The sequence below is a fragment of the Lepisosteus platostomus genome, chromosome 8, assembly GCF_059453375.1.
Source record: "Lepisosteus platostomus isolate fLepPlt1 chromosome 8, fLepPlt1.hap1, whole genome shotgun sequence".
Lineage (NCBI taxonomy): Eukaryota > Metazoa > Chordata > Actinopteri > Semionotiformes > Lepisosteidae > Lepisosteus > Lepisosteus platostomus.
This window is the reverse complement of record NC_142618.1, coordinates 39,587,651-39,613,161: the sequence shown is the minus strand read 5'-3', so window position 1 is coordinate 39,613,161 and position 25,511 is coordinate 39,587,651. Positions and strand designations below refer to the sequence as shown.

Here is a 25,511-nt window from a genome sequence, read left to right as displayed (position 1 = left end):
ACATGTACATTATTATAGTTCTTCCTCATCAGTATCCCAGCTGATATCAAGAGAGCTTGGTTCCAAGCATGAACATTTTTCATCATCTTTATGTTTGTTTCAGCTATTGTAATGGTTGGAATGTTTATCAAAGGAAACTCAGAATTATTATTAAGTCCTCCTTGTCATATTATTTGAATGTTACAAAATGACATTTGTAGCTATTGAGGTTTTATAGGATGTCTTTTAAATCAGTGTTTCTTTTATTTTCTGTCCTTTATAACTTACATGTGCCATGCTGTAATGTAATGGTGTGTTTCAAAATTTAGGCTGTTGAACATTTTTACCCTGTTTGTCATCACATTGAGAGCCACTTGGCAGGGCTGTCATTGTAAACAGAAATATGTATGATTAGTTATTAAAATAATTATTTACAATATTTTTTGGATGAACTGTATCATTCACTCTTCATAAAAATCTTTGCCACACAAAACACAACATGAGGCCGTATTCCCAAATCCATACCATACTGTTGGATAGTGTAAAACAGAGCTATAGAGAGGGCACATTACAATTCCATGTAGTAAATTATTGTAGTCACCAAACACAGATTTTTGACAAAAGTAAGGTTTTTATAAGAAAAAAGACTGCAACAGCAGTCTTTTTTTTTGCTGAGTAGTCGTTATTTGTGTTGTAGATGAGCTGAGATCTCATTCTTGCATTGCAAGCTGCTTTTATAAATTGAGCATGACTTCTTCTTGGTGCATAAAAAATGTTTTGAATAGTGAAAAAAGAAAAGAAGCCAGTGATGGGCTGTGTTGTATAAGAGAAACTGTACAGTACAGTATATACAGTAATTCACACTGCATAATTCACAATAACCCAAAAAAATGCTCCCCAACATTAAGGACATTTCTGTTTTTCTGCCATCTGTCTCTATTTCATTAATATTTCTATAAGTGTGCCATGTTCAGAGAAAAAAAAATATTTCAATTGTTTTTATTCCTTTATTGGGCTTTGGGCTGGTAATGTAGTTTAGTTGCTTTACTGCTATACAGTGGCATATTATTAAATCTGTTGACTTTAAAGTGCATCATAATCCCAGTTGAGTTTTTCAACAAGTGGGAATCAATGACCTACATTTTAAATCATGAAATAGTTCCAAAATTAATATGGAGAGTAAAATTCAAAATTATACCCTTGGGCTAGCAAATTGCATGTGACAGAGTTCATGTCTAATATTTGATTGTATTATTAAAAAAGATCATCAGTATTTTAATTTTCTAGAAGGAGCCAAATGATAAATTGAAATTCAGTTTGCATGTCAGGGTGCGCAGGGTACAAAGATAATTGTTTTGTTTTTTTATTGGTTTTCTTCAAACTCTGAAACCCATGAGTCTAAAAAATAACATCAGCTCCTTGTGCTGTGCTGTCAGTGGGCTGCAGCAGTAGCTCCATCTAATTAGCTGTGGTTTTAGCTAATTAGTAAATATACTGTATCAAAAGGGTTGGTGAACAAAACTAGCATTTTATTGTTAAAAGCTAATCTTTTTCACTTGATAGTCAATTGTCTAGTATTTTGTATTTTAACCAAAATATTTTTTTCATAGTGGTCCAGTTTGTTTGGTAGTAGCTAATTGTTCTGAGGTTCTCATCCACCTGCCTCTTGAAGGATGACAGTGTCTCTTCTTCAATAACATGTCTGAGCAGATTGTTCAAGAGGTCAATCTCTTAAGTGGCAGAATGCTTTTCTACAGAACTTTTTTTCCAAACTATAAAAAGATGTTGCAACTATCAAATGGAATGCAGTTCTCTGCACAATAGTATTCCTAGAAGAAATAGCTCCTAAGAGGAAAACAACAATTTGGTAATGTTTCTCTGTTCTGATTATTTATGTACCTTGGCTTTTCAAGAAATGACTGGATAAGATCCTCAGATCAATAAGTGACTAGCCTCCAAATGAAGTAAGATAAGGTAAGATCACTTTATTAGCCCTATACAATTCCTTGCATTAGGGATTTGTCTTTTTTTCACATACCCCAGCTTGCTTTCCATGAGACATACAGGTACACAGACAGGGAGAGAGAAGCCTGGGGTCAGAGCACATTTGTACAGTGCCCCTGGAGGAGTTGGGGTTAAGGGTCTTGCTCAGGGGCCCAACAGAGTAGGACTCCTCTGCCGGCAGCAGGATTTGAACCTGCAACCTTCTAGACACAGGCGTAGATCCTTATCCACAGAGTCACCGCTCCATCCCAATAAGTTGATGGGCCTCCTCTTATTTTTAATCTTTCTTATGTTCTTTTAATATTCTATTGCATCTGTAGACGTACAGTAGGTATCTCTGCCAAGCTAGTATGCCAATAGGAAAAACTACTGTGATTGTACTGTATGTAATGCATTGTAGTAAAGAAGCAAACTAAAACAATAATATTTAAGAAAATAGAATACTAGTGCAAATAAAAGGAAACAATAGTGAAATTGAATGGAATGAAATCTTTTACCTCTTCTCAGTGCTTCACGCTTAGTGTCATTGCTGAAAGAGTATTCAGATAAGTATTTTTCACCTTCACTCTTATTACAGAACTCCTATTTACAAGATCATATTTGTATGAGGAATGTCAGAGAATGAATGACAAAAATACAATTCAGTACATATACTGTAGAAAGCCATTTACAGTCAAACTCTATACTCTCCCCCCATTGATGTAATACATTGTGTCCTTTATGAGCACGTTAGACACATTTTTCTCCTAATAGTTGAAAAAAAATGTTATCATGACTAAGGGCCTTTTCAGCACATCAAAGCTGGTGCCGTATATTCCAAGATGTGATTTTTGATTAATTCAGATATTTATGAAAAATTAGTTTCAGAAGTAAATTGTTATCCAATCTATATTTTACACTAAGGATTAAGTGACATATTCTCTAGAGATGAATGGCCTAGATCTGAAATTAAAATTTAAAAAATCACTGTCTAAAACTTGTTTTAACCCTGTACAAATTATGTATTTGCCTAATATACTGTAAATAAGAAGAAAGCTACAGTGACAAGTAGCAATATGTTGCACAAGGAAATGAAATTTCTGAAATTTAGGTGTCTAGTATTTCTAGTATTACGTAGTGTTTAGTATGTCTCAGGAATTTGATGGAGCTCTTAAAGGCTGCAATGAAGAATGTAATCTGATTGATAAATGGTACTGTGAACAGTATGACAAGAGAAAAAAGGTCTCTCTTCCCCTCTCTGAGGAACAAAGCAGTGGCAATGTCAATGCTTAGTATCATCTGTGGAGATACCCTGGTCAAATGTTTGTGTTTTTCCTGCTAAAGCCTACTGGGGATGTAAATAAAAAATGTGCTTGAGTCATCTAAAAATTAAGTGCACGTTTTACCAATTATTTCTATTTAGCCAGCAGCCCTATCACTCTGCAACTCACAACTGGCAACCCACTGAAGCTAAGCAGGTGTGAGCCTGGCCAGAACCTGGATAGGAGACCTCCTGGGAAGAACTAAGGTTGCTGCTGGAAGAGGTGTTAATGGGGCCAGCAGGGGGCGCTCACCCAGCGGTCCATGTGGGTCCTAATGCCCCAGTATAGTGACGGGGACACTATACTGTAAACAGGTGCCGTCCTTCTGATGAGACGTAAAACCGAGGTCCTGACTCTTTGTGGTCATTAAAAATCCCAGGGCGTTCCTCGAACAGAATAGGGGTGTAAACCTGGTGTCCTGGCAAATTTCCCATTCGCCCCTACCAGTCGTGTCCTCCTAATAATCCTCATCTATGAATTGGCTTCATTACACTGCTCTCCTCCCCACTGATAGCTGATGTGTGGTGAGCGTTCTGGCGCACTATGGCTGCTGTCACATATCCAGGTGGGCTGCACATCAGTGGTGGTGGAGGGGAGTCCCCATTACCTGTAATTGTAAGCTATTATTATTATTATTAATAATAATAATCTAACTGTAATTTGATTTTTTTCTGTAGCTGATTGGAAGTATCACACCTACTGTATGCACTTTTATATATCAACTATTTTGGGAAGCATGAGCCTTCTTTTCATGGAACTGCATTTGTATTGCTGATTAATACCTGGCCAGGTGCAAAAATAGATAGGAGCAGACTCATTAACATGCTTGCAATGTTATTTATTCATCTATCATTATAGAGAACACAGCTTCCTTCATGGCAATGCTCATATAGGATTTATGCTTGCATAATGAAAGAGTAGCTTAGTGGAGACTACGGTGCCACTGTCACGTGTTTTATGTCTGGAAAAAACAGCTGTCATTTTTAGGTTATTTTTTCCCTTTATTGAAATCCTCCTCATGAAAAGGAGGAGTGTAGTCACTATCTCATAATGCTCTACACATGCGTCCAGTCACTCTAAAAACTGAGAGCTATAAATATATACAACTTCTGATTCAGTCCTTGTAACTGAACACACTGGAATATCTTTCATTCTTTCAAAGATGAGAATATGCTACGGACACTGCAATGGATGCAAAGATAATGTCAGTTTCTCTCAGCAATAAGAGTACTGCTAATTTTATCCTGCTGTATTTGTTGGACAGTTGAATGAATAAAAAATATAGATGTAGTAGTTCAGGTGGGTAGCTGCGTCAGCATGCGTAGGCTGCAAAGGAACAAGTAATAGGTTTATTCCATGCTGAAAAAAAGAAGAAAGAAAACACAGTGTTTCGGCTGTGGAGCCTTCTTCAGGTGTGAGTATGAATGTGTGAGCAAAATATAGATAGGTTATCGTAATACATTTGTATCTGTGTTAGCCTTTAGAATGCTTTCTTATCTGCTGATTCAATTAGCATCTGAATATTTTGTCAAAAGAACAATGCTTAGGGTTTTTAAGATAATTTTGCATTATAGTTTTACCTGGTGTTCATGCTTTTGGTGTCTTCATCAAAAGTTAAATTGTATAACGTTGCCCTGAGCTAGAATTTATACATTAAAATAAGTACAAATACAAAAAACAACACTCAGCAGAATGAAGACATTCTAGAGCTGCAGTATATGGCCATTCCATGCATCCAATATTCTTTGTCAATCGTATTTCAAGGCTTTTATTGCATATCTAGATATTAATATTCCCATATAGCATTCTTACCCATTTGGTTTTATTAGGTTCTTTGTTTGAATTGGAACTGAAAACAGTGCACCCCATGTGCAACAGAAGTACAGTATATTGACTTGGGTTACAGTGTGGTTTAGAATGGAAACGTGTGATGCAGCCTACAGCGCGTAATGATTTGGTGACACTCCTTACTAAGTGTGTTCTACCCAGCCTTTTTGTTATGGCACTTTTGGCACAGTAGTTTTGGTGCGATTAAGCTCTTCATAAGTGCTTGTCTGATGGAGGCTCAGATCCCGACTGCATTGAAGTCTGACTGGATGCAGAATGATGTCCATGGCATTTGTACTTCAGGAGTACAGGGTAACAGAGGTCTCAAAGTGTCTTGATTGTTATCTTTTAATAATTGTTTGCATTTCCTGTATATCACACTTTTTACCCTCAAAGAACCACAGTGGCTTTAAATATTAGGGGAGACCCACCAACGTGATGTGTGCTAGCCATTAAGCTACAGCAGCCCCATTACACAGCAGATCGTTAGATTACTTTGCCAGTTGAACTGAGGGGGATATGTAGGGAGCCCATAGTGTGCCCAGCCCAAACACAGGGGATGACACCTCTACTCTTAATATCAATGCTGTGGGAGATTTAATAATCATCCAGCCAGGATCTTGATTTAATGTCTTATCTGAAGGACTGCACATCCCATAACCGTTTCTGGTCACTGTACTGCTGAGATTTGATGAGGGCAGGCTGGAAGGTGGGAAAGCTATTGGAAGCACCCATTATAAAGATTTACTAGGCCCAACCTAAGACTCTGGACATGTAGGGTAATATATCAATATCTGACTCCTATAAAATGCTTCCTTTTTGAAGTTCTCAGGTTAAAGAAAGGTTTTGGCTCCAGCAAGGGAATCTGTGCTAAGTCGCAGTCAGTAAAATAATGTGTGCAGGAAAAAAAAAAACTCTAACAATGGTCAGCCTACACAATGAGGAAAAAAAATATTTGTTTACACGTACAGCAGTAATCTGGTTTTCTTTAGAGGTCTCCCTTTCTAATACAGATTGGGCCCAAGGTTGCTAAGCTTCTGACAACTGATCAGGCTAAAAGAAGGAAACACTGTTGTCTTTCAAGGATCATTACTTTTCTTTCCTTTACTGAAAGCTTAGAATAATAAAATAATACAATTTTTGATAACATGCCATTACATTCAGTACACTCAGAAACAATTTTCAGCCAACCACATCCGTTTAGCTTGTTGTGGCTCATGTCCATCTGCTTATGTGTAATAAAGCCCAATCCATCCTTTTTTTAGCAACTCTGTGCTGCCAGAGATACAGTAGCTGTTGACATCTCCTGTCTTATGTGCTCAGTGCTTTAAAACTGTATTTTTTCTGACAAGAAGGCTTTAAATATGAATCAAATCTAATTTCAGTGTGAAGTGGTTCGTGCAGGTATTGGGAAAAGAAAAGCAGGTGGTCTGGTTAGGTATGAAGGTGCAGGAAGCATTTTCGTTGAAATATACTACAGTATGGTGAACACAACGGCAGTCCCAGATCCCTTTTTGTGCCATTGTTCCTCCTCCATTTTAATCTGTATTTCCTGCCAGTACAGTGCACTGAGAAAAGGAGACTGATCAAAAGAGAAAAGGAAAATCTCCCTGATCCTCTCTAATCCTAAGCATTTCTTGTTTTATAAAATTCATGAGGTTCCAGCCAATTAGTTCCACTGGGCGGCTTGTCATGCCCCACGAAACGTCTGTGCAAAAAGCAAATCTGCTGATTTCATTTTCAGTTTCAACTTTCATTTCAAGGCGTAGGAGTACAAGTTCTACAGTAGTATCTAGTCCTGGTGAGATGATTTCCACTGATATCAGTTACTTGGCTGCCAGCAAAATGCTGTACTGTGTGGAAAATATTTGCTTTCACAACTGCCAGTGGTGCTATACCCGAGTCTACCCCTTTCTTGAACAAACTAGATTATATTCACATCTTCCAGCTTTTCATAGTTGATTGCACTAAGTAGGAACTGTAGGTACAGTAGGAACTGTAGCTCTTTAACTGCCTTGAGATAGAAGTCCCATCTCCATTATACACTTAATTTCCATAGACATAGTCCTTTATACTACATCTTTAACCTATAAAATGCACAGTATAGCATGTGTATAAAAAAACCCAAATTGTTCATATTTATTATTTATATAGCGATGTATATTATTTTGAAAATTATAAATTTATAATCAAATTAGGTAAGTCTACCTAAACCTTTACAGATAAATATGTTGCTTGGCTGAGGCAGTTTGAATTCCTTATCAGTTTTAAACTTATTGTTAAACTAATGTACAGCGCCCTTATTCAGTTTAATATGTTGGTGAACTTAGGAGAATCGTCTGACTAGGACAAACAAACTTGAACTGGTTTCTGGCTGTTTTGTGAGAGAATCACCAATGCATTCACCAATGCATTCATATTTTCCTGATCCTGCTCTAGTACGGCTGATTGAACTGTCTGGAAAGAATTTCTGTAGTCACTGGGGATAGCTCCATACAGATAAGAGCAGGTCTGCTGCTGTGGCAGAGTCTATATTTCAGAGGGCTATGATCCACACACTAAGCCCTCTTACACTTAGAGGGGTTTACATTGTGTTGTTTTCAAATCATCTTGGCTACAGTTTCTAAGGGGCCTAAACCCCAACTCTTCACAACTAAAATTGTGTCAGTCTAAAGCAGTACTGAAATGAATGCTTTTGGTATGGATCAGGTAGGATACCCTCCCAAAGAAGAAATAACAATGTCAGAATTTTTGGACGCTCCAGGTTTGATAAGAGTGGAGTAGCTCAGCCTGTCTTAAATTGAAGCTGTGTTTGCTTTGGTGCTGTTTTGCACTTTGTTTGCACAATGGAAGCAGAAACAGGCTTGAGAGGCTTTTGAAACTGTAATGGCACTACTGTATATTTTCAACAAATGCAAACCATCCAATGTTTTCTACATTCTGTGACTTATTTTTAGCTTTGCAACTTGCACAAGTCATTTTAAAGTTTTTTCACTTCTGCCCTATCGAAATCTTATGTGGTGATATACAATATAGGCAATTAACAGGGTACCAGTAAAACCAAATGAGCACAGATAACCCTTCTTAATTGTTATACAGGTATCAAAAATCACCTCCATTGTTAAAGATTGATGCCTGGGCTTGTGTGAAGAGGGACCAACTGCAGTATCAGCTTGATCTGTCTGAGGACGTGTTGCAGAGGGATCCAGGACTCAGCTGATGCTTTGCTACATCTTTACTGCAATACCAGCCAGAGAGGGTGACTTGAATGTTAAATAATTGCTCAGTGAAAGCAGAACCTCACACGCTGCTTGCTTGGCCACTGAAGGGCTGTATGCATACTAACAAAAACCCATGAAATTATAAAACAGAAACTGCTGTGTGTACAGGGTTGTATTTTTGGATTAATCCATGTCAATTACAATAACTGTTGCTGATTGTTATATGAAACAGCAGTAGATCACAATGTACATGTACAAAGAGCATGTCCCCACCCCACAGCTCTGCTTTCACAGGCATTGCACAGCTGGGGTGTCAGAGGGGTAGCTGTGTGATTTAACAGATCTCTCTGTCTCTTATGGAAACACCAGGAAAGCCATTGCTTATGAAAGATAATGATGTATATCAGAGTCAATGTAGAGTGCTAAGTCTTACTTATTACATAGTAAAGTAGTAGAATACTCTAGGTTAATCCACTGCAAATGCCAGGTGAATTTATTGACTTTCACACCTTATGAATAGGGGAATCAAACACTAATACCAAATGCATATCTTAGATACTGGTCTACACTGTAAATCTCCTAAAATTTATCTTGCAGTTAGAACATTTAGATCTATTTCTTCCCTCATACACTTTCTACGGTGGTGAATTTTATCAGGTGTTTCTTGAGTTTGCTACGTGATATAAACATAGACACTTAGCTTTTCTTCATGAGTTTATTCCTGTTTATTGTGCCACTAGTTAAATGTCTCAGATGTCTTGGCATTTATTCCTTTTTACACACTATCACAGTAAACATTTTAACACAATTTTGAAACAGGCTTTAACAGACGGTTTTCCAATTCTCTTCAAGCTGGAATCCCCATAATAGAAATGAAAGTTCTTCCCAACATTTTTTTTTCAGTTATATGATTTGTTTTTGTCCTCCTTGGAGGTACTTAAATAAATTTCATATTTGAACATGTTAACTTTCTTATGGAATGGGAAGAGGTAGTGTATTGTATCTGTGAGGCTTACCCAGACGTGGAAACCGATCTGGTTTTTGTCCACTGTTCGATTATTAATTCTAAGTGTATTTCTTGCTGTCCTTGTGTGTTTTTATGATAAGTCGGATTATGACCTCTCACAGTGGCATAAAAACATTTTGTATCTTGGTCTCACTGCAGTTAAAATTGTTGGTGATGCATTAGGGGAGGCTTCATATTCCCTGCTCTGACTCCTCTCAAATCTTGATGTCATACATTGAGGTTTCTACCTCTTGTACCCATGGTGCCAGGGGACAAGAGGAATGGAGAAGGCTTTATTTATGGAACACTGAAAGATCGATCCATAACACCTTCTTTGTCTATACAGAACACTAAGAGAACCAAATCTTTTTTCATGTGCCCCTTTAAAAAAAACTAGTATTTTCTAACAGAGATACTGACCTTTTACATATTACACTTACGAAATATTGTGAATTTTTTGTGCTGCTTGGTTAGAACGGCCTTCTGTATTCAAGTCAATTAAACGGGCTAAAAATAAGAAAATGGGAAACAGCAGTCTTAACCCATGGAATAAAAATGTGAAACTGGTAGTAACTAGTTTTGAAAACTTTAAGATTCAGAATAATCTTCTACTGAATTTATCAAGTGAAGCAAATATTGCTGTGTAAAACTGTACCTCCGATAATAACAATGTTTTGTACCATTTCTTTATATGAGCTGAGAGATCAGCATTGGTGTATGGGAAAGGGAAATCTGTCCAGAAGGAATAAAGGTGTGTTACCTTTCATTGTAAAATTACAGTCAAAACTCAATTGAGAATAAAGTCAATACAGTTCAAAATATGAAATTTTGTGAGCACCACAACACTAGTGTCTTTCTTACACTTATAGGATGTATATACTATGTATAGCTACAATCTTTAGATGCAGTCAGTCATTACTTCTGTTGTTTGTTCCTTGTGTGTGCAGATATTCTTTCACTATATTGTCTTTTGTGATAAATGAAAGACAAAACTGTTGGGGGTTTAATACTAAATTAAAAATATGATTGTGTTTGAAGCATTGAAAACTGTTTTTATTCCTTGAAAGTGTTTAGAACTTCCAGGATGAAAAACTTTGGTTAGAAGCTGCAAAACGAGATGTCATGTGAGACATGATATTGTCCTGATGATATAAGTCATTCTGCAGAGATAATAAACTGTAAGCCAATGAGTTAACCGAAATGCAATCCCTTTAATTTTAAATCTCCATCTTTAATTTAGTAAAATCTTTAATTTTAATTTGTACTATTAATAGTAGTAGAGGCACACGTTGCAATAAAAGTTGGCAAATTTACCCATATTTCTGATTGTAAAAAGTGGATTTTTAAACATTAACACTGACGTTGTTCTGCATTGTATAATGAAAATATGCTTAGCTACTGTTTAGTATGAAGAACACTTTAAAGCTGATTAGCCACAAATTTTTTAGGCTGCTTGATCAAAGGTAAGTCACAAGCAGAGAAAGGAATGAGAAGAGCAGAAATAATTATCTTTGGACATCCCAAGGCTTTTCATTTAATCATTTTCATTAATGTGTGAAGTTACTTCAGACAAAATAATAATGCAAGCAAAATAAAATATAAAATGCAGAGTATTTACAGTAAATGTACTGCAGCTCATTAATCCTCCTGGCTTTCAGTATTGCTGGTCAAAGCTAAGCTGGTAAGTCAAATAAACCATTTGAAAAGCCAAATGTTAGGGTGAGGGGATTGTGACTATTATTTTAGATCCATCTGTCTTAGTAGAGGATGGTATGAATATTCTCCATAAACATGTACTGTAAGATGATTTCTTACTCCCAACAAAACTCATAAAACACGGGAAATTGCCTTGTGCCCTCACTTCTCTTCCTTCAAAGCCAAAATCATCATATACACATACTGTATTATGATGTCCTGACCCATTTGATCAAAGGTGTAGCAAATGGTTAATGACACTTGTAAGGACCTCCCTCCAGAATGGCTTATCTTTGCTTTAATAAATTAACATTTTTGACAAGCATGACACATTCGAAACTGAAATTATTTCATGTTGTTTTTTAATTTTCTTGTTTAGCATTTGACTAACAGGTGTGCACTTTCCTTTCTAATTTCCCCTCAATCTGTGGGCTGTTCTTTTGTGACTGGTGTGTAGTTCTGTTTTTGTTGTCTAACATTCCTTTGCAGGGTATTTTTCTTTGAACAATGATTGTAAATCCCCTGATGTACATGTAGCCGACATGTCTGTCTGTATCTTTGTGTTCCTGGTCTTTTCATCATTAAGATAAAGAATGAGAAGCCTGTGGTTTAAATAAAATACTTCTAAGACGGGGACAACAAAACATGGACAGGGTAGTTATCAGAAGTGTATTTGTAGAGCAATCTAATAATATAACATATTGATTCAAAAAGACATTTTGCTTTCAGTTTTACATTTTATTTAACTGAAAAAGAGAATGTGTCATTAATCTATAATTGTTCTACTGTCAAGCACAACATGTTAGCTTTTAGTATTATTTGTAATAGAAGTGTTAGTCGTAGTTTAATTCAAAATACATTTGGCTGACATCAGTAAGCATGGTACAGTCACTTACAGTTAATTCAACTACATTATACAATATATAATTTGACTTATCAGTAGTCTATAATTGGATGATACAAATATGACATGACATTTCTTCTGTAAATATATATCATATATCACACTAAGCTACAAATGGCATTGTATTCATTAACACTGTGTCAGACTCTCTCTAAACTCTGTTGGAGTAATTTAATTAACTCTTCTTCAGGATCTGATGTGCTTTCAATTGGAGGGTCATTATGCTGCTGCACCTGTGTAGTGTTAAGGTCAGTGTTCTTCTTCTGACTTATAAATCTCACTCATCTCACTCCATTAGAACACCACAGTCATTCCTAACGGAAAGGTACAGTTGCCCAGCTGTTATGCCTAGACGTAGGTCTAGGCTTTTTAGATAGGCTTATCTAAAATCATTTTTTGCACTATGTCCTCTCTTCCCACTGCTACCAAAATCCTCCTGTATTTCCTCTGCATACTTCATTTGTCATCATTCTTTAATAAGTAATTCAGTTTACTGTAAATGTTCCACTACTGTAGGTACTGAACAATGCACATCTAAAGAAACTGAAGTGTCTTTAGAGTATGAGTAAGGACAATAAGCCTTTGTGTATTGTTAATAAAAATAAAAATGACTCATTAAAACTAAAAAATCAAGTTTTTCAGGTACACCAGGAGAATATTATGCTTGAACAATTAAAAGCTAGTCACCCCAAGCTCCATCGAATTGAGGCTTTTCTTACCCATTTAATTGTGCAGGGTATTGACCTCTGTCTGAACTGTTTCGCCCAGTCGAAACCATCTAAACCTCGACCTTCATCTGAATTTATTGGGTTTTAAAACAAGTCTGAGGTCAACGGCTGTTTTAGACAGTTAGAATGTAGTCATTCTTTTATGTTAGGGCAATTACTTTGCCTCTTGTGAAGAAACCCATAATGATTGTCCACACCTCCTATATACAGTAAGAGTCTTTTAAAGGTTGCAGTTTAAGCACGGGGATAGCTGTCAGAGCTCACTGCATGCATGCATGGTTGCAGGTTGTCTCATATCTCAGCATGAAGAAGACAAAGCTGTTAAGTCCCAGCTGGATGATGTCACCCAAGTTTCAACATGTCGTCCAAAGCTCTGACTGTGAAAGGACTTAACTAGTCTTGTGTCCACCTTAATGTGGCTGGAATGTGGCCTAATTCATTGCATGAAAATGTAATTCAAAGGGTTGTCATTATCTCCTCTGCAAGGTGGCCCAACAGACATCCATCACTGCAAGCCCAATCAACTGGTTACCTGTATATCTTGCTGATAAAAGTGTGAGAGATTACAGCATCCAGGAACATCTTACTTCCCTCATCTCTGTGTCAGACAATGGCAGTTACCAAGTTTAAGAGCAACACGTTTTTATAGAGGTATCCTATTGTCATAGTTGGTTGGTCTTGGTGTGAGCAGTGGACAAACTTATTTCTAAAAAGCCATATTTTGAGGTATCATGCTTGACAGTATGGTGCACATTTTGGGTTTTATGTGGTATACTCTACTTATTTCTGTGTGTAATCAGTTTGTTTATTGTTATAGAGTTAATGAGGTAATCTACTGAGTCTTTTTTTACATATTCATTTAAAAACCTGATTAAATAATTGAAATTATTGTACAGACCAGTTGTAGAGGTGTAACTGATTTTTGGAAATTCCAATTATATTATATTTATTTTCACTTGTGACATTCCCAGAGGTTCGGGCGTTGTAGTCATTTTATATTGGATGAGTGCAGCCATAAGGTACAAAATAAGTGCTTTATGTATTAATGGTGCAGGGAGCACAGCTAAACTCACTCCAAACCAAAAAGCCAAGCTCTCCTTTGAGCTCCTGAATGAACTTCAGGAGGTCCCTCTTTGACAATAACTGGGCAGCTAAGCTGCTTACCGGCCTCAAAACAAGCTTGGAGACTTGCTCACGTCACACAGACTCCACATAGAGACATCAACAGCTCTCTCTTCCGATCTCTTGCCACACAGGCTTCTCTCTCATGATTCACCTGTGCTCTTCTCTCTCAAGACTCAGTTCCACAGGCCCATATGTGGGTGTTTCTCTGTGCAGTACAGTAGATTTTCTGCCCTCTTTTTTCATAGGCTTTTTCATGAGGTTGTCTCACAGAATTAGGCCTGGCTCCTTTCTTTGCTTAGTTTGCTTAATACAAACTTACATTTTTTTAGCCTCAGCCTAACCCCGATGATTGCTTTTCGACATGGATCAAGAATTTCCTTACTACAGTAATGTGAAAAATAAGCACAGGTTAGAACACAACACGAAAAAGAAACTAGGTTACTAACTCTGGTTAGATCTTGAGCACAAAGAGCCAAATCAGATTGTATTGTACTTCAACTATTTCAGAAATACTTAGTTCTTTGAAACATTATTTTTGGTGACATAATAGCATATTTCTTTCTTACATTTTCTACAACTCAACGAGCTACTAACATCTTCAACTTAGTCACAATAATAGACAAACACAATCTGCTTAAACTAATAACACACACAATTGTACTTCTTCTTGTCAGTACTGAACACATCATTTAAATATTCACAGTCTAGGTTGGAAAAAGTACAGTATGTGAACCTCTAGGCTAATGACTTATCCAAAAGCTAATTGGAGTCAGGCGTTCCAATCAATGAGATGAGATTGGAGGTGTGGGTTGGAGGTACCCTGCCCTATAAAAAAGGCACACAAAGGTTGGTTACTGACAGAGTCTGCTCTTCTCAAGAAAAAGGTGTTCATGTGAACCATGCTCCGATCAAAAGAAATATCAGGGGACCTTAGAATAAGAATTGTAGAGATGCATAAAGCTGGAAAAGGCTACAAAAGCATTTCTAAAGACGTAGGTCTTCATGAATACACAGTAAAACAAATTGTCTACAAATGGAGGAAATTCAGTACTGTTGTTACTCTCCTTAGGAGTGGGCGTCCTGCAAAGATTATGGCAAGAGCGCAGGGTGCAATGCTGAAGGAGGTGAAAAAGAACCCTAGGGTAACAGCAAAGGACCTGCAGGAATCTCTTGAACTTGCCAAAGTCTCTGTTCATGTGTCCACTACAAGAAAAACACTGAACAAGAATGGTGTTAATAAAAGGACACCATGGAGGAAACCACTGCTCTCCAAAAAAAACATTGCTGCACATCTCAAGTTTGCAAAAGACCACCTGGATGTTCCACAGTGCTTCTGGGACAATGTTCTGTGAACAGATGAGACAAAAGTTGAATTATTTGGCAGAAATGTGCAACTCCATGTTTGGAGGAAAAAAAGCACTGCACACCAACACCAAAGCCTCATCCTAACCGAGAAACATGGTGGAGGGAGCATCATGGTTTGGGGCTGCTTTGCTGCCTCAGGGCCTGGACAGCTTGCTATCATAGAGGGAACAATGAATTCAAAATTGTATCAAGAAATATTACAGGAGAAACCTGAAGCTTAATTGAAGTTGGGAGATGCGATAAGACAATGACCCAAAACACAGGAGTGGCTTAACAAGAGAATGGCTTAAACAGAAGAAAATTTGTGTTCTGGAATGGCCAAAACAAGACCTCAACTGAATTGAGATGTTGCGGCATGACCTGGTCACGCAAGGAATCCCAGAAATATCAATGAACTGAAAACAGTTTTGTAAGGAGGAATGGTCTAAAATTCCTCGTTACTGTTGTGCAAGTCTCATCAGCAGCCACAGGAAATGGTTGTTGGAGGGTATCGCTGCTAAAGGAGGTTCTGGCAGTTACTAAATACAAGGGTTCACATACTTTTTCCAGCCTGGACTGTGAATGTTTAAATGATGTCTTCAGTATTGACAGGAAGAATTACAATTGTTTGTGTGTTATTAGTTCAAGCAGATTGTGTTTATCTATTATTGTGACTTAGTTGAAGATCTAACCACATTTTTCTCAGTAATGAATGCAGAAATCCAGGTAATTCCAAAGGTTTCACAAACTTTTTCTTGCAACTGTATTTGAGCTCTAGCTTTTACATTGAAATTCCCTCTGTACTATTTTTTCTTAGCTTAGTTAATTCAGATCAATTTACAAAAATAATTAATAGCTGCAAAACAGCTTCTTGTTGCCTTGGTCCCATCCTTACCTCTGCAGACATCTGCCTGTTAATTGTCAACATCATCAGCAGTTGGGAGTGGTCCATACTGCTTTAAAGACTGCATCAGTCACTCCTATACTAAAGAACCCTGGCTTGGATTCAGATATAATGATCAACTACAGACCAAATTCTAATTTACCATTCCTATCTAAGGTTTTAGAAGGTGTGGTTGCACATCAGCTACACGCTCACATGACTTGATTGAGCCATTTCAGTTCAGTTTTCACTCTAATCATTACAATGAGACTGCTCTTGTCACAGTTGTGAATTATTTACCTCTTGCTCAGACTCAGACTGACTCAGGGGCTACAAGTACCTTATGCTCCTTGATCTTAGTGCATCTTTTCATACACTTAATCATTCAGTGTTGCTCAATTGTTTGCAAACATTCTTGTTTATCAATGGTACTGTCTTTAACTGGCTCTGCTCTTATCTGACAGGTAGGAAGCAATTTGTATCCCTTGGTTATAATTCCTCATAAACCCCAATGGCCCCAGTCAATCAAGGTGTATCAGAGGGTTCAGTCTTGGGCCCATTATTTTTGTTATTTATATGCTTCTTCTAAATCAGATTATACGCAAGTATGGTCACCACTTTCGTAAGTATGCCGATAATTCTTTTACTGTACGTTAAAAACTCCCCCCCCCCCGCCTCCCCACCTCTGTCACTTACAGTGTATCTCTTGTTTGTGTGACATCAAGCTCTGATTGACGTCAAATTCCCTGAAGGTACTGTAAATAGCAACAAAACAGGAATTATACCAGTGGGCAGCAAATGTCAGCTGGAAAAGCTACTTCCCCATTCAGGCATCAGATGTAATCAGGAATCTAGGAGTCACATTTGATCCTCTCCTGGCTTTTGACCTCAATGTGAAAAATTTGTATAAGACATCTTTTTTTCACCTTGATTTCAGCAACTCTTTGCTCTGTAGGGTCCCTAACATTCTACTTAGTAAGGTGCAGCATGTCCAAAGCTCTACAGCTTACAAATTGAAAGCCAAACCTTGGAAGCCCCCATTCACCTATAATGTTGCATATTCAATACGAGATCAGGTTACTGACTTTTAAGGCTCTAAATAATCTGGCTCCGTCATACTGAACTCCTCCATGTTTGCACTCCTTCCCGTAGGCTGTAGGACTTAATCTCAGATTTCTGATGATTTCTGTGTCACTGCTCTATTCTTATGGAGTGCCTTTTCTTCACCTCTTTGAAAGACAAATTCTTTGACTCTCTTCAAACTTAAAACTCACGTTTGTATAAGGGCCTATGTCTGTCCCTACATTCTGTCTTATATGGTTAAATTCAGTTTTTTCTTTTAACTTTTATTATGCCTTTTTGTCTTTTAATTTAGCAATCTGTACATAGTCCTTGGATTTGGAAAGGTGCTTTATAAATAAATGTTTTTATTATTATTATGTTGTTGTTAAAGTATAAGAATTTTGTAATAATGAATTAAAAATTCGGTCTTCTTGAAGATTTTTTTCAGGATATGAAATAATATCTGAGAACTGGACTTCATTTAATGTGCTGTTATTGAAAGGTGTCTTTTTGAAATATAGATTTTAATTTTGATTTATTTAAAATTTCTTGTTTCATTTATGTGTTATGGTTCTTACTCTTCTTGTTAGTTTTTCAACATTTGTGGATTTCAGGTCAGCTATAGAATGATTGTTATGTGTAAAAAATAGATGGTCACAATTATTGCCGTAACCCTCATCAGGATAAGGGGATTGAAAATGGATAGATGGTTGGATGGATGATTATTAAAAATGTTTAATGTTTATGTGCTACAAATATAATTTATTCAGAAAAATACTTTAGGACAATATAATAAAGACAATTTACTTTGGCCTTTCTCCTCTAAATTGGGTAAAATGGGTTTCAATTACTAATACTTTATATCAATAAAGAAATCCTATCCACACAGCTAACCAACCATAGCATGTAATCCTGTGCTAGAAAGCTTGTGTTACCAGTGTGCATGTCATATGCAGCAGCATGATAAATTGTCACTGCACTGTGTGTCCAGTGATGCACCAATCATGCATAATTAATACATTAATGCTTCTGTCTTAATATACGTATTATCAGGGAATTAATTTATTTTTTATTTTATTTTCAGGATTTTCATAGAACCTTGACATTAGTTAAAAATTAACACCCCAACAAACATAGCAGAATTGTCCTGCAGCATGCTTGCATCCATTATATACAGTATGTATCAACATGTGCATATATGTCAGGCCTTGCACATTGTTGCACTTTGGTGTCTGCTCTGAGCAGTATTCACATCTTGTCAAGGCCCATTAAAATGAGTAGAATATACCATACTGTACACAAGAGGAGAAGTGTGTGTGACATTTTTGCTACACAAAGGATTTTGTACCTTTGAAGAGACCAAGTTCTTGTAAGGGATGATGGGTTTTGTGCCCGTTCATTATTATTGAAATTTGTACCTTTAGAATAAATTTGTTGTTTGTGCTGCATGAATTCACAATTTTATAGTATTTACTGTAAGAGTTTGAAAAGGTAATGGGGATTATTGAACAAACTGACTTAGATTAATTAGATTAATTCGATTAATATTGCCTTTAAAGATGGTATGGACAGTATATGAATTACCCTTCTTGACTTGGCAAATGTCTGGTTTTGGCTTTATCTCACTCTTTTTAGAATGACTTGACATCTATCATCAGTGATTTCAAGGTTTCTCATGAGTGCATTTAAAAAAAAATGATGATCCTGTTCATTTAACATAACATTTTAAGTCTCAGAAGAGCAAAGCATTGATCACTTTAAACAAGATAATAAAAGTTACCCTTTTCTAATGTGCAATTTGATTAGACTGCTGTTAACCCTTTAGTTTTGACAAATTTATTTGACTGATTTTAACAGTTACCAGAAAACACCTTTAAAATCATCCTCATGTAGTTATTTTTCATGTACCAATGTGTGCAGTATACAGTAGCTCAAAGTCACATCCTGTGACTTGTTTTCTCTTATGAATGTGGCTTATACAGTAGTAATTCTTGTTCAAGACTTAAGCTCATACCCTAACTGCAGAACAATGCCTCTTTCTCAATGGCTAAAAGCAGCAGTTCTGCTTGAAATAAGAGGTCAGACAAGCAAGATGACAATTGCTATAAACAAAGAAGTCACTTCAATATACAATGCAATATACAAGACAGTTACAGTAAGTGAAAGCATCAAGTGGAAATCGTCTGCTCACGGCTGCCATCTTCAGGTTGAGATTGGGCAATATGGTACCATAGTTGAATTGCTTAAAATAAACAAGGACAGAATGGGAAATTGCATGGAAGGTTTTTAAAACCAAGAATGGGAGGCACTTCTTTAACCAAAGAGTTGTGGGAGTTTGGAGCAATCTACCCAGAAATCTGGCTGAAGCCCATACCTTGACATGCCAATAAAGCCAATGCCTGAATGAGGTTCCTGGATCAATAAGCTACTACCTAATGGGCTGGTATTGCAAAATTAGATTGTTAAGTGTAAAAAAAAACACATTATTTGTCATGTGTGTCATTTAGAATAATCCCACAGCATTTATATCAATATTACATTTACATGCATACAGTGAGAACTTGTGTTTAAGGTGGAGCGTTGCTTTGCTTCCCAGCTCTGGAAAATGGGCACATGATGTGTCACACACAATCCCAACAATTTGTGACACCTCACTCACCCTCTACAGAGGCATCTGTTGTAACACATGTACTCCTCTTTGCCTGATAATATTTTTCATGACCTTCTGGTATTAGTACCTGTAGTTTTAGATGATTCCCTTATGCTGTGTTATCATATTCTGTTGTTTGCCTTTAGGCAAATCACGTTTCAGGCTAATGGAGTCACAGAATTTCACAAGTTTTGTTTAATTCATTTCAAGCCATCATTTCCAATTACAAATTAAATCTTTTTAAATAAATGGCTTCTTGGCATTTAAGTGAACTGTAGAAAGCACCCATACACACAACCTGGTCTTCAAACATTAAAGACTGTTCATTTTTTTTCTTTTTCATATTAGTTCATATTAAATGTTCATTGAAATGTTAGCAGAAAATGGATGCAAATGTGATAGCTTATTGTAGTTCATAATGTTTCAGTTGCTCAGGCCTGATCACTTTATCATCCCCAAACTCTGTCCTTTTATTTTTCAGTATCTATATTTAATGTCTGACGGTAAATACCAAAATGCTTCTATGATATCAGCCTATGTCTCTGCTGGGGTCCTTGTAGTTTGAAGCCCAGCATATTACAGAAACTCTTTTTACCCACGTGTGTCAGGGCACAGTGGAAATGTTGTTGTTCATCCTGCGTAGTGTTTGCTTTTGTTTCCTCTCGATTCCAGAACTTGTACCAGAACAGGTTTCTAGGCCTGGCAGCCATGGCTTCTCCTTCCAGGAGCTCTCAGAATAGGCGGCGATGTAAAGAGCCCATGCGCTACAGCTACAATCCGGAGCAGTTTCACAATGTCGACATTCGCAACGGTGCCCATGAAGCCATCACCCTCCCAAGGTCCAACAGCGACACAGACCTGGTTACCTCCGACAGCCGCTCCACTCTCATGGTTAGCAGCTCATTCTATGCCATTGGTCAGTCACATGACCTTGTCATCTGCTGGGATATCAAGGAGGAAGTGGATGCCGGAGACTGGATTGGAATGTACCTTATAGGTGAGTTCCTGGAAATCCTGTTCAGAATAGGCAGCTCAGCAGTTTCATTATTTACTGCACCCTCTTTCTTGGTTCTTAATGTGTTTAAATCATATAACAGAAGTACCTACAGTATATACAACCCATCGTCCATCCCCTTGATCAATCAAAACGTTTCTCTACAGATTGAATTGAAAATGTCTTGCCTGTATCTGTTCACTAGAAACTTGTACCTACCTCATGCTGAAGTGAATGTTTAAATTGAAAAAAAGCTACTCCGTGAAGTAAATATACTGTACATTAACAACCAATGTTTAATATAATTAATAAGCTAGTGAATAATTGTAGATACAAGATTAAAATTCCTGATGTCAGCAACTACACTGTACAGTATATACTGTGTGTCAATCAGTGTATGGCCTGATGCTTTATTTCCTTATGTATTCTGAAAATAAGCACATTATTTTTAGTTTTTGACATATCTTACAATATGGTATCGATCAATAATTTGCAAAAAGAATCATATACAGTACAAGATCATTCAAGATAATCATTTTGTTGAAAGTTTGTATATGAACAGCACCATAATACTGACAGCATAGTGTTAAGTAACAATTAATGAAGCTCAATCAAAGGCTAGTTATAGATGTCACATATAGAGGAAGACAAACAATTGCAATGTGCTCTGAAAATGGTTTGAGAATTTACTACTACTAACAAGACATTTTATAAAACTCCTTTGTAATTTATTATCTCACAATGATTGTATGTATATTATATATACTGTACATAAACATTTAATAAATTAACAAAGTTAAGAAGACAGAGCAGATACAGAAGTTAAAACAATTATGTTTCGGCTTGAATTAAAAGTGCCCAGTGTGATGACTCCCTGATTTCTTCTGGGCTGGAGTTCCAGTATGACCATGATGGTCCAGACACCCATAGATTGTAAATGTGGACACAAAAGACATTTTTTCATTACTGACCAATGCTATACTCTGATTAAATACTTTCTTCTTTATACTATTTCCTTCATTTCTTCCTTATTTGTCACATCTGCGTCAATATCGTGTCAGTATAGTTCATTGTGATCCTTGCATAAAACTTTGTGGTACAGACAGTGTGAAGTGAAATCCAGTGAAATCATGGTAAGTCCCTGATAAAGAATAGTGTGCAATAGCATTGGGAAAACATGGCAACAGCAGAAGATAAAACTATAACACGGCTACAACAATACAATGTGGACTTGCAGCAGTGGAACATTTTTTCCAGAATTTCAATCAGGTCAGAATGCAGTAGAAGTGTTTTGGCCAGGACTCTCCACAGAGTCGTTCTCCACAGAGTCTGGCCACTCTCTGGGCTGAGAGGATGAAAGATTATTGACCTTTCATCCCTTTCACCAATAAATCCGTTATTGACTTTATAGCTCTCTGCTGTCAGACATCTGTCTCCTTGCTGGTGATGATTCAGTGCTGGGGTAGGAAAAGAGCTCTGTGAAATTTTTAAGAGGCTGTTAAAGGAAATCACCATCTTACTGAGGTAATCAACTACCGCATTGCATGAGAATTTAATAGTATTTCATTGTGTATTTATGTAGCATTGTAGACCTTCTGAGGGGCATATATGTGACAGACTGGGTACTTTATACAGTATTGTTTTCTGCTGTTTCATAGATGCGGCTGTTCAATTAAAAACAAGTAAAAATGAGAAGAAGAAGAATTTTACCAAAGAACTGAATAATTTCTGAATCTTTTGTTACAACCAATGTCGCCCCCAAGGAAACAAGGGGTGGATGTGATGGAGGGGTTATGGACTCAAGGGCTAGGGTGCCACAGTCAGGGGGCAGTGGCCAGCTCAGAGCGCCTGAGGCGAGGGAGACCAGGCAGGAACAATCCATTCAAATTTCTTGCTGGAATCTCCTGGGAAGTGGGCAGGCAGCTGAGGGACTGGAACACAGGGAAGGAGTGCAGGGAAATCAGGTGCAGGATAAGGAGAGCCATCAAGGTCTGGAGCTGTGCTTCATTCCAGAGCTCAGTAGGGCTCAGTAGCAGGGCTGGGGGTCTGGTTTTGTGGCTGGGCTTGACATTCCCAGTTTGGGTGGTCATCCTCAAGGTGGACAGGAGTCGTCTGCTGATGTCCATGTCCAAAGCAGGCTCCAGACCTCTGGTCCTCACTCAGCAGCCTGGAGAAGTCCTGAACAGCTCCCAGGTGGAGCCTGAGAGAACTGGAACAGGAAGGGCTCCACTGAGACTGCTGGAGTGTGGCTCAGGAGTGCAGGGATTTGGAACGTCAATGCTGGATTGACAAGGAGAGACAGAGCAGGGTTTAAATAACCTAGAGCACCTGCCACGAGAGTACTCACTACAGCCAGATGCTCTGCATAAGCTGTCTCTACAGCGATCAGGGCAGAGTAGAGTGGCCGCCGGCCACTGTGGCTGTGACATGCCCTACTGTACGACGGGGTGAGCGTAACACCATTCACATCTCTTTGTTCCAGGCGTCTCAGTAAATTGTAGTCCTTGTTATACTTGAGCTCTCAGTTATGTGGCCTAATTGTTTAATTAACTGCATAATTGTGATTGTTCTCACCAAAATTATTTTTTATAAGGGGAAGAGAGGCTACGTGGTTTCTCCATATGCCATATGCAGGTAGATCATAGAGAATACTGAACATCAGAAAATCTAAAGTCATGCTGCCATCAGATTTTTGACATGAGAGATTCCTGTGAAAAAGGACGTTTATCAGACTTTCTTGAAATTATATTCCATTGGCAGCAAAATCAATGGCAGCAAGATTATTTTGCCTGCAACAGACAAAGCAACACAATATGGATCAGATTTATCATATTGTGACGAAACTGTTCAGGTATACTCTGTACTGTATGAGCTGCAGGAAGCTGAAAAAGCAGGCATCCTGGGTTTTCCCTTCTGTATGAGGCTGAGAGGTTTCACTTTTTCTGATGCACCATAAATATAGACACTAATATCTGTGCTGGTACCTGTTCTCTGAATGTTCTTCTATCTATGTCAAAATATAAAAAGGCTTTTGTTGAAATGTGTCGTGTTCAAAAAAGATACATTACCCACGTTATTTTTTCAGATGAGGTTCTTTCTGAAAACTTCCTGGACTATAAAAACCGAGGAGTCAACGGCTCTCACAGGGGCCAGATTGTGTGGAAGATCGATGCCAGTTCTTACTTTGTGGAACGTAAGTGCACCTGCTTAAATATTTACAGCTTTTCTGCAGACACCAAAGGAGTGCCTCGGGGAATTACGCAGCAAGACTGAAATAATTATATACAGGTTCTCTCTCAATTTTGTGATGCACTAGTGCAGTGGGGGCACAACTCCGGTACTGGAGAACCACAGTGTCTACAAGTTTTGATTCCACCTCTGCTCGTAATGACATAAGTGAGCTGAACTTCAGCTTAATTGTACCCACTGAAAAATGTTAAGGGTCTTCAGCTGTTGATAATTTAAGGACACCCAGAAAACATGCTAGATTCTGGCCTTTGCACACTGGAGTTGGGCACGTAAAGTAATGCTGTTAATTAAGAAGAAAGAAAAGATGAATTGACAAAGGAACCTTCATACCAAGCTAGAGTAGTTCAACAACAATTGTGGCTGTCCGAATACTAATTACCCCTAAGATACTGGGATGGTATAAGTGTAAAATGTTGATTTTAGAAGACACTTTGGTAATAAACCACACAAAACACAAAAGCAGTAATGTTGAAGTCAAGTCATGTTAAATTTCAGCCTCCTATGAACTCTGATGTAATTTTGGTTTCAGAAACACATGCTGGGTAAGTAGCATGCATTATGATTTACTATACTAAAGATGTGCATTTGATTTTTAAGTCCTTTGTTTTTGTCTGTGTTGTCTGAAGAGACAACAATATTTCTCAAATAACATCTAATGATCTGGGTTATAACATGTAATGAGTTTAAATCTTTCACAGTAATCTCTTTGGACTTGGCTTTAGAGAGCAAATGTTGTTAATTGACAGGTTATCGCACAACTCTCAAACTTTAATTACATTGTTAGTTGTAAAAGAAAATATTGATGTCATCATGAATTGAAAACCTTCCAGGGTTACTAATTGTGAAAGGTAAATTCAAGGATAAAAAGTGACAAGACTTCGTATATTTAACATTTAACAATTTAGTGTTTTGTGTCTGTATGTCTGTCTATAATTTATAAATCCTGCAGAACTATACTCCTGCACACCTGTACCGTTTTAGGTCTTATATTACTTTTACTTTTATTGTTGTCATTGCTCAGAAAAATAGGCTATACCTTTATGGAAAAAGAGAAAACACTTATGGAGTTATATAAAACCACCTACAGGTACATGCTCTTGAATCCCTTCCAAATAAATAAATGACCCGTACTGTATATTTTGTGGGCCTGGAAATTACATTATGGTGACGTACTGTGCACAAACATGTTTGTACTGAAAATAAAAAGACAAAGAATATTCTCTTCCATTTAATTGCTTTCAGGGCAATTTTATTTATATTATAAATCAAATAAACACTTACTAAACACATAATGTAATGAACGCAGATACAGTACATTATCTGAAGAACATCTGTTGTGGTTCTGAAGTAATTTCAGTCCATGCTGTATTACAAACATTGAACAGACTAATAATAATAATAATAATAATAATAATTGCTTACACTTATATAGCGCTTTTCTGGACACTCCACTCAAAGCGCAGGTAATGGGGACTCTCCTCTACCACCACCAATGTGCAGCATCCACCTGGATGATGCGACGGCAGCCATAGTGCGCCA

At 37.4% G+C, this 25,511-nt stretch overlaps 1 protein-coding gene across 4 annotated transcripts in view; it reads left to right on the top strand.

Moving 5' to 3' along the window:
• The window catches only part of LOC148657308 (E3 ubiquitin-protein ligase HECW1-like), a 119,535-nt gene that overhangs the window by 18,442 nt on the left and 75,582 nt on the right, over window positions 1–25,511 (top strand). For 2 of the 4 annotated variants that reach the window (XM_088643389.1, XM_088643386.1), the window contains exons 3-5: window positions 12,128–12,185; window positions 20,402–20,726; window positions 23,809–23,916. In XM_088643389.1, the coding sequence (XP_088499515.1) occupies window positions 12,159–12,185; window positions 20,402–20,726; window positions 23,809–23,916 (460 nt within the window). In that variant the 5' untranslated portion in view covers window positions 12,128–12,158. Of the gene's footprint in view, window positions 1–8,210; window positions 8,371–10,034; window positions 10,090–12,127; window positions 12,186–20,401; window positions 20,727–23,808; window positions 23,917–25,511 lie in introns of all 4 variants that reach the window. The other 2 variants (XM_088643387.1, XM_088643388.1) reach the window with 2 other exon arrangements.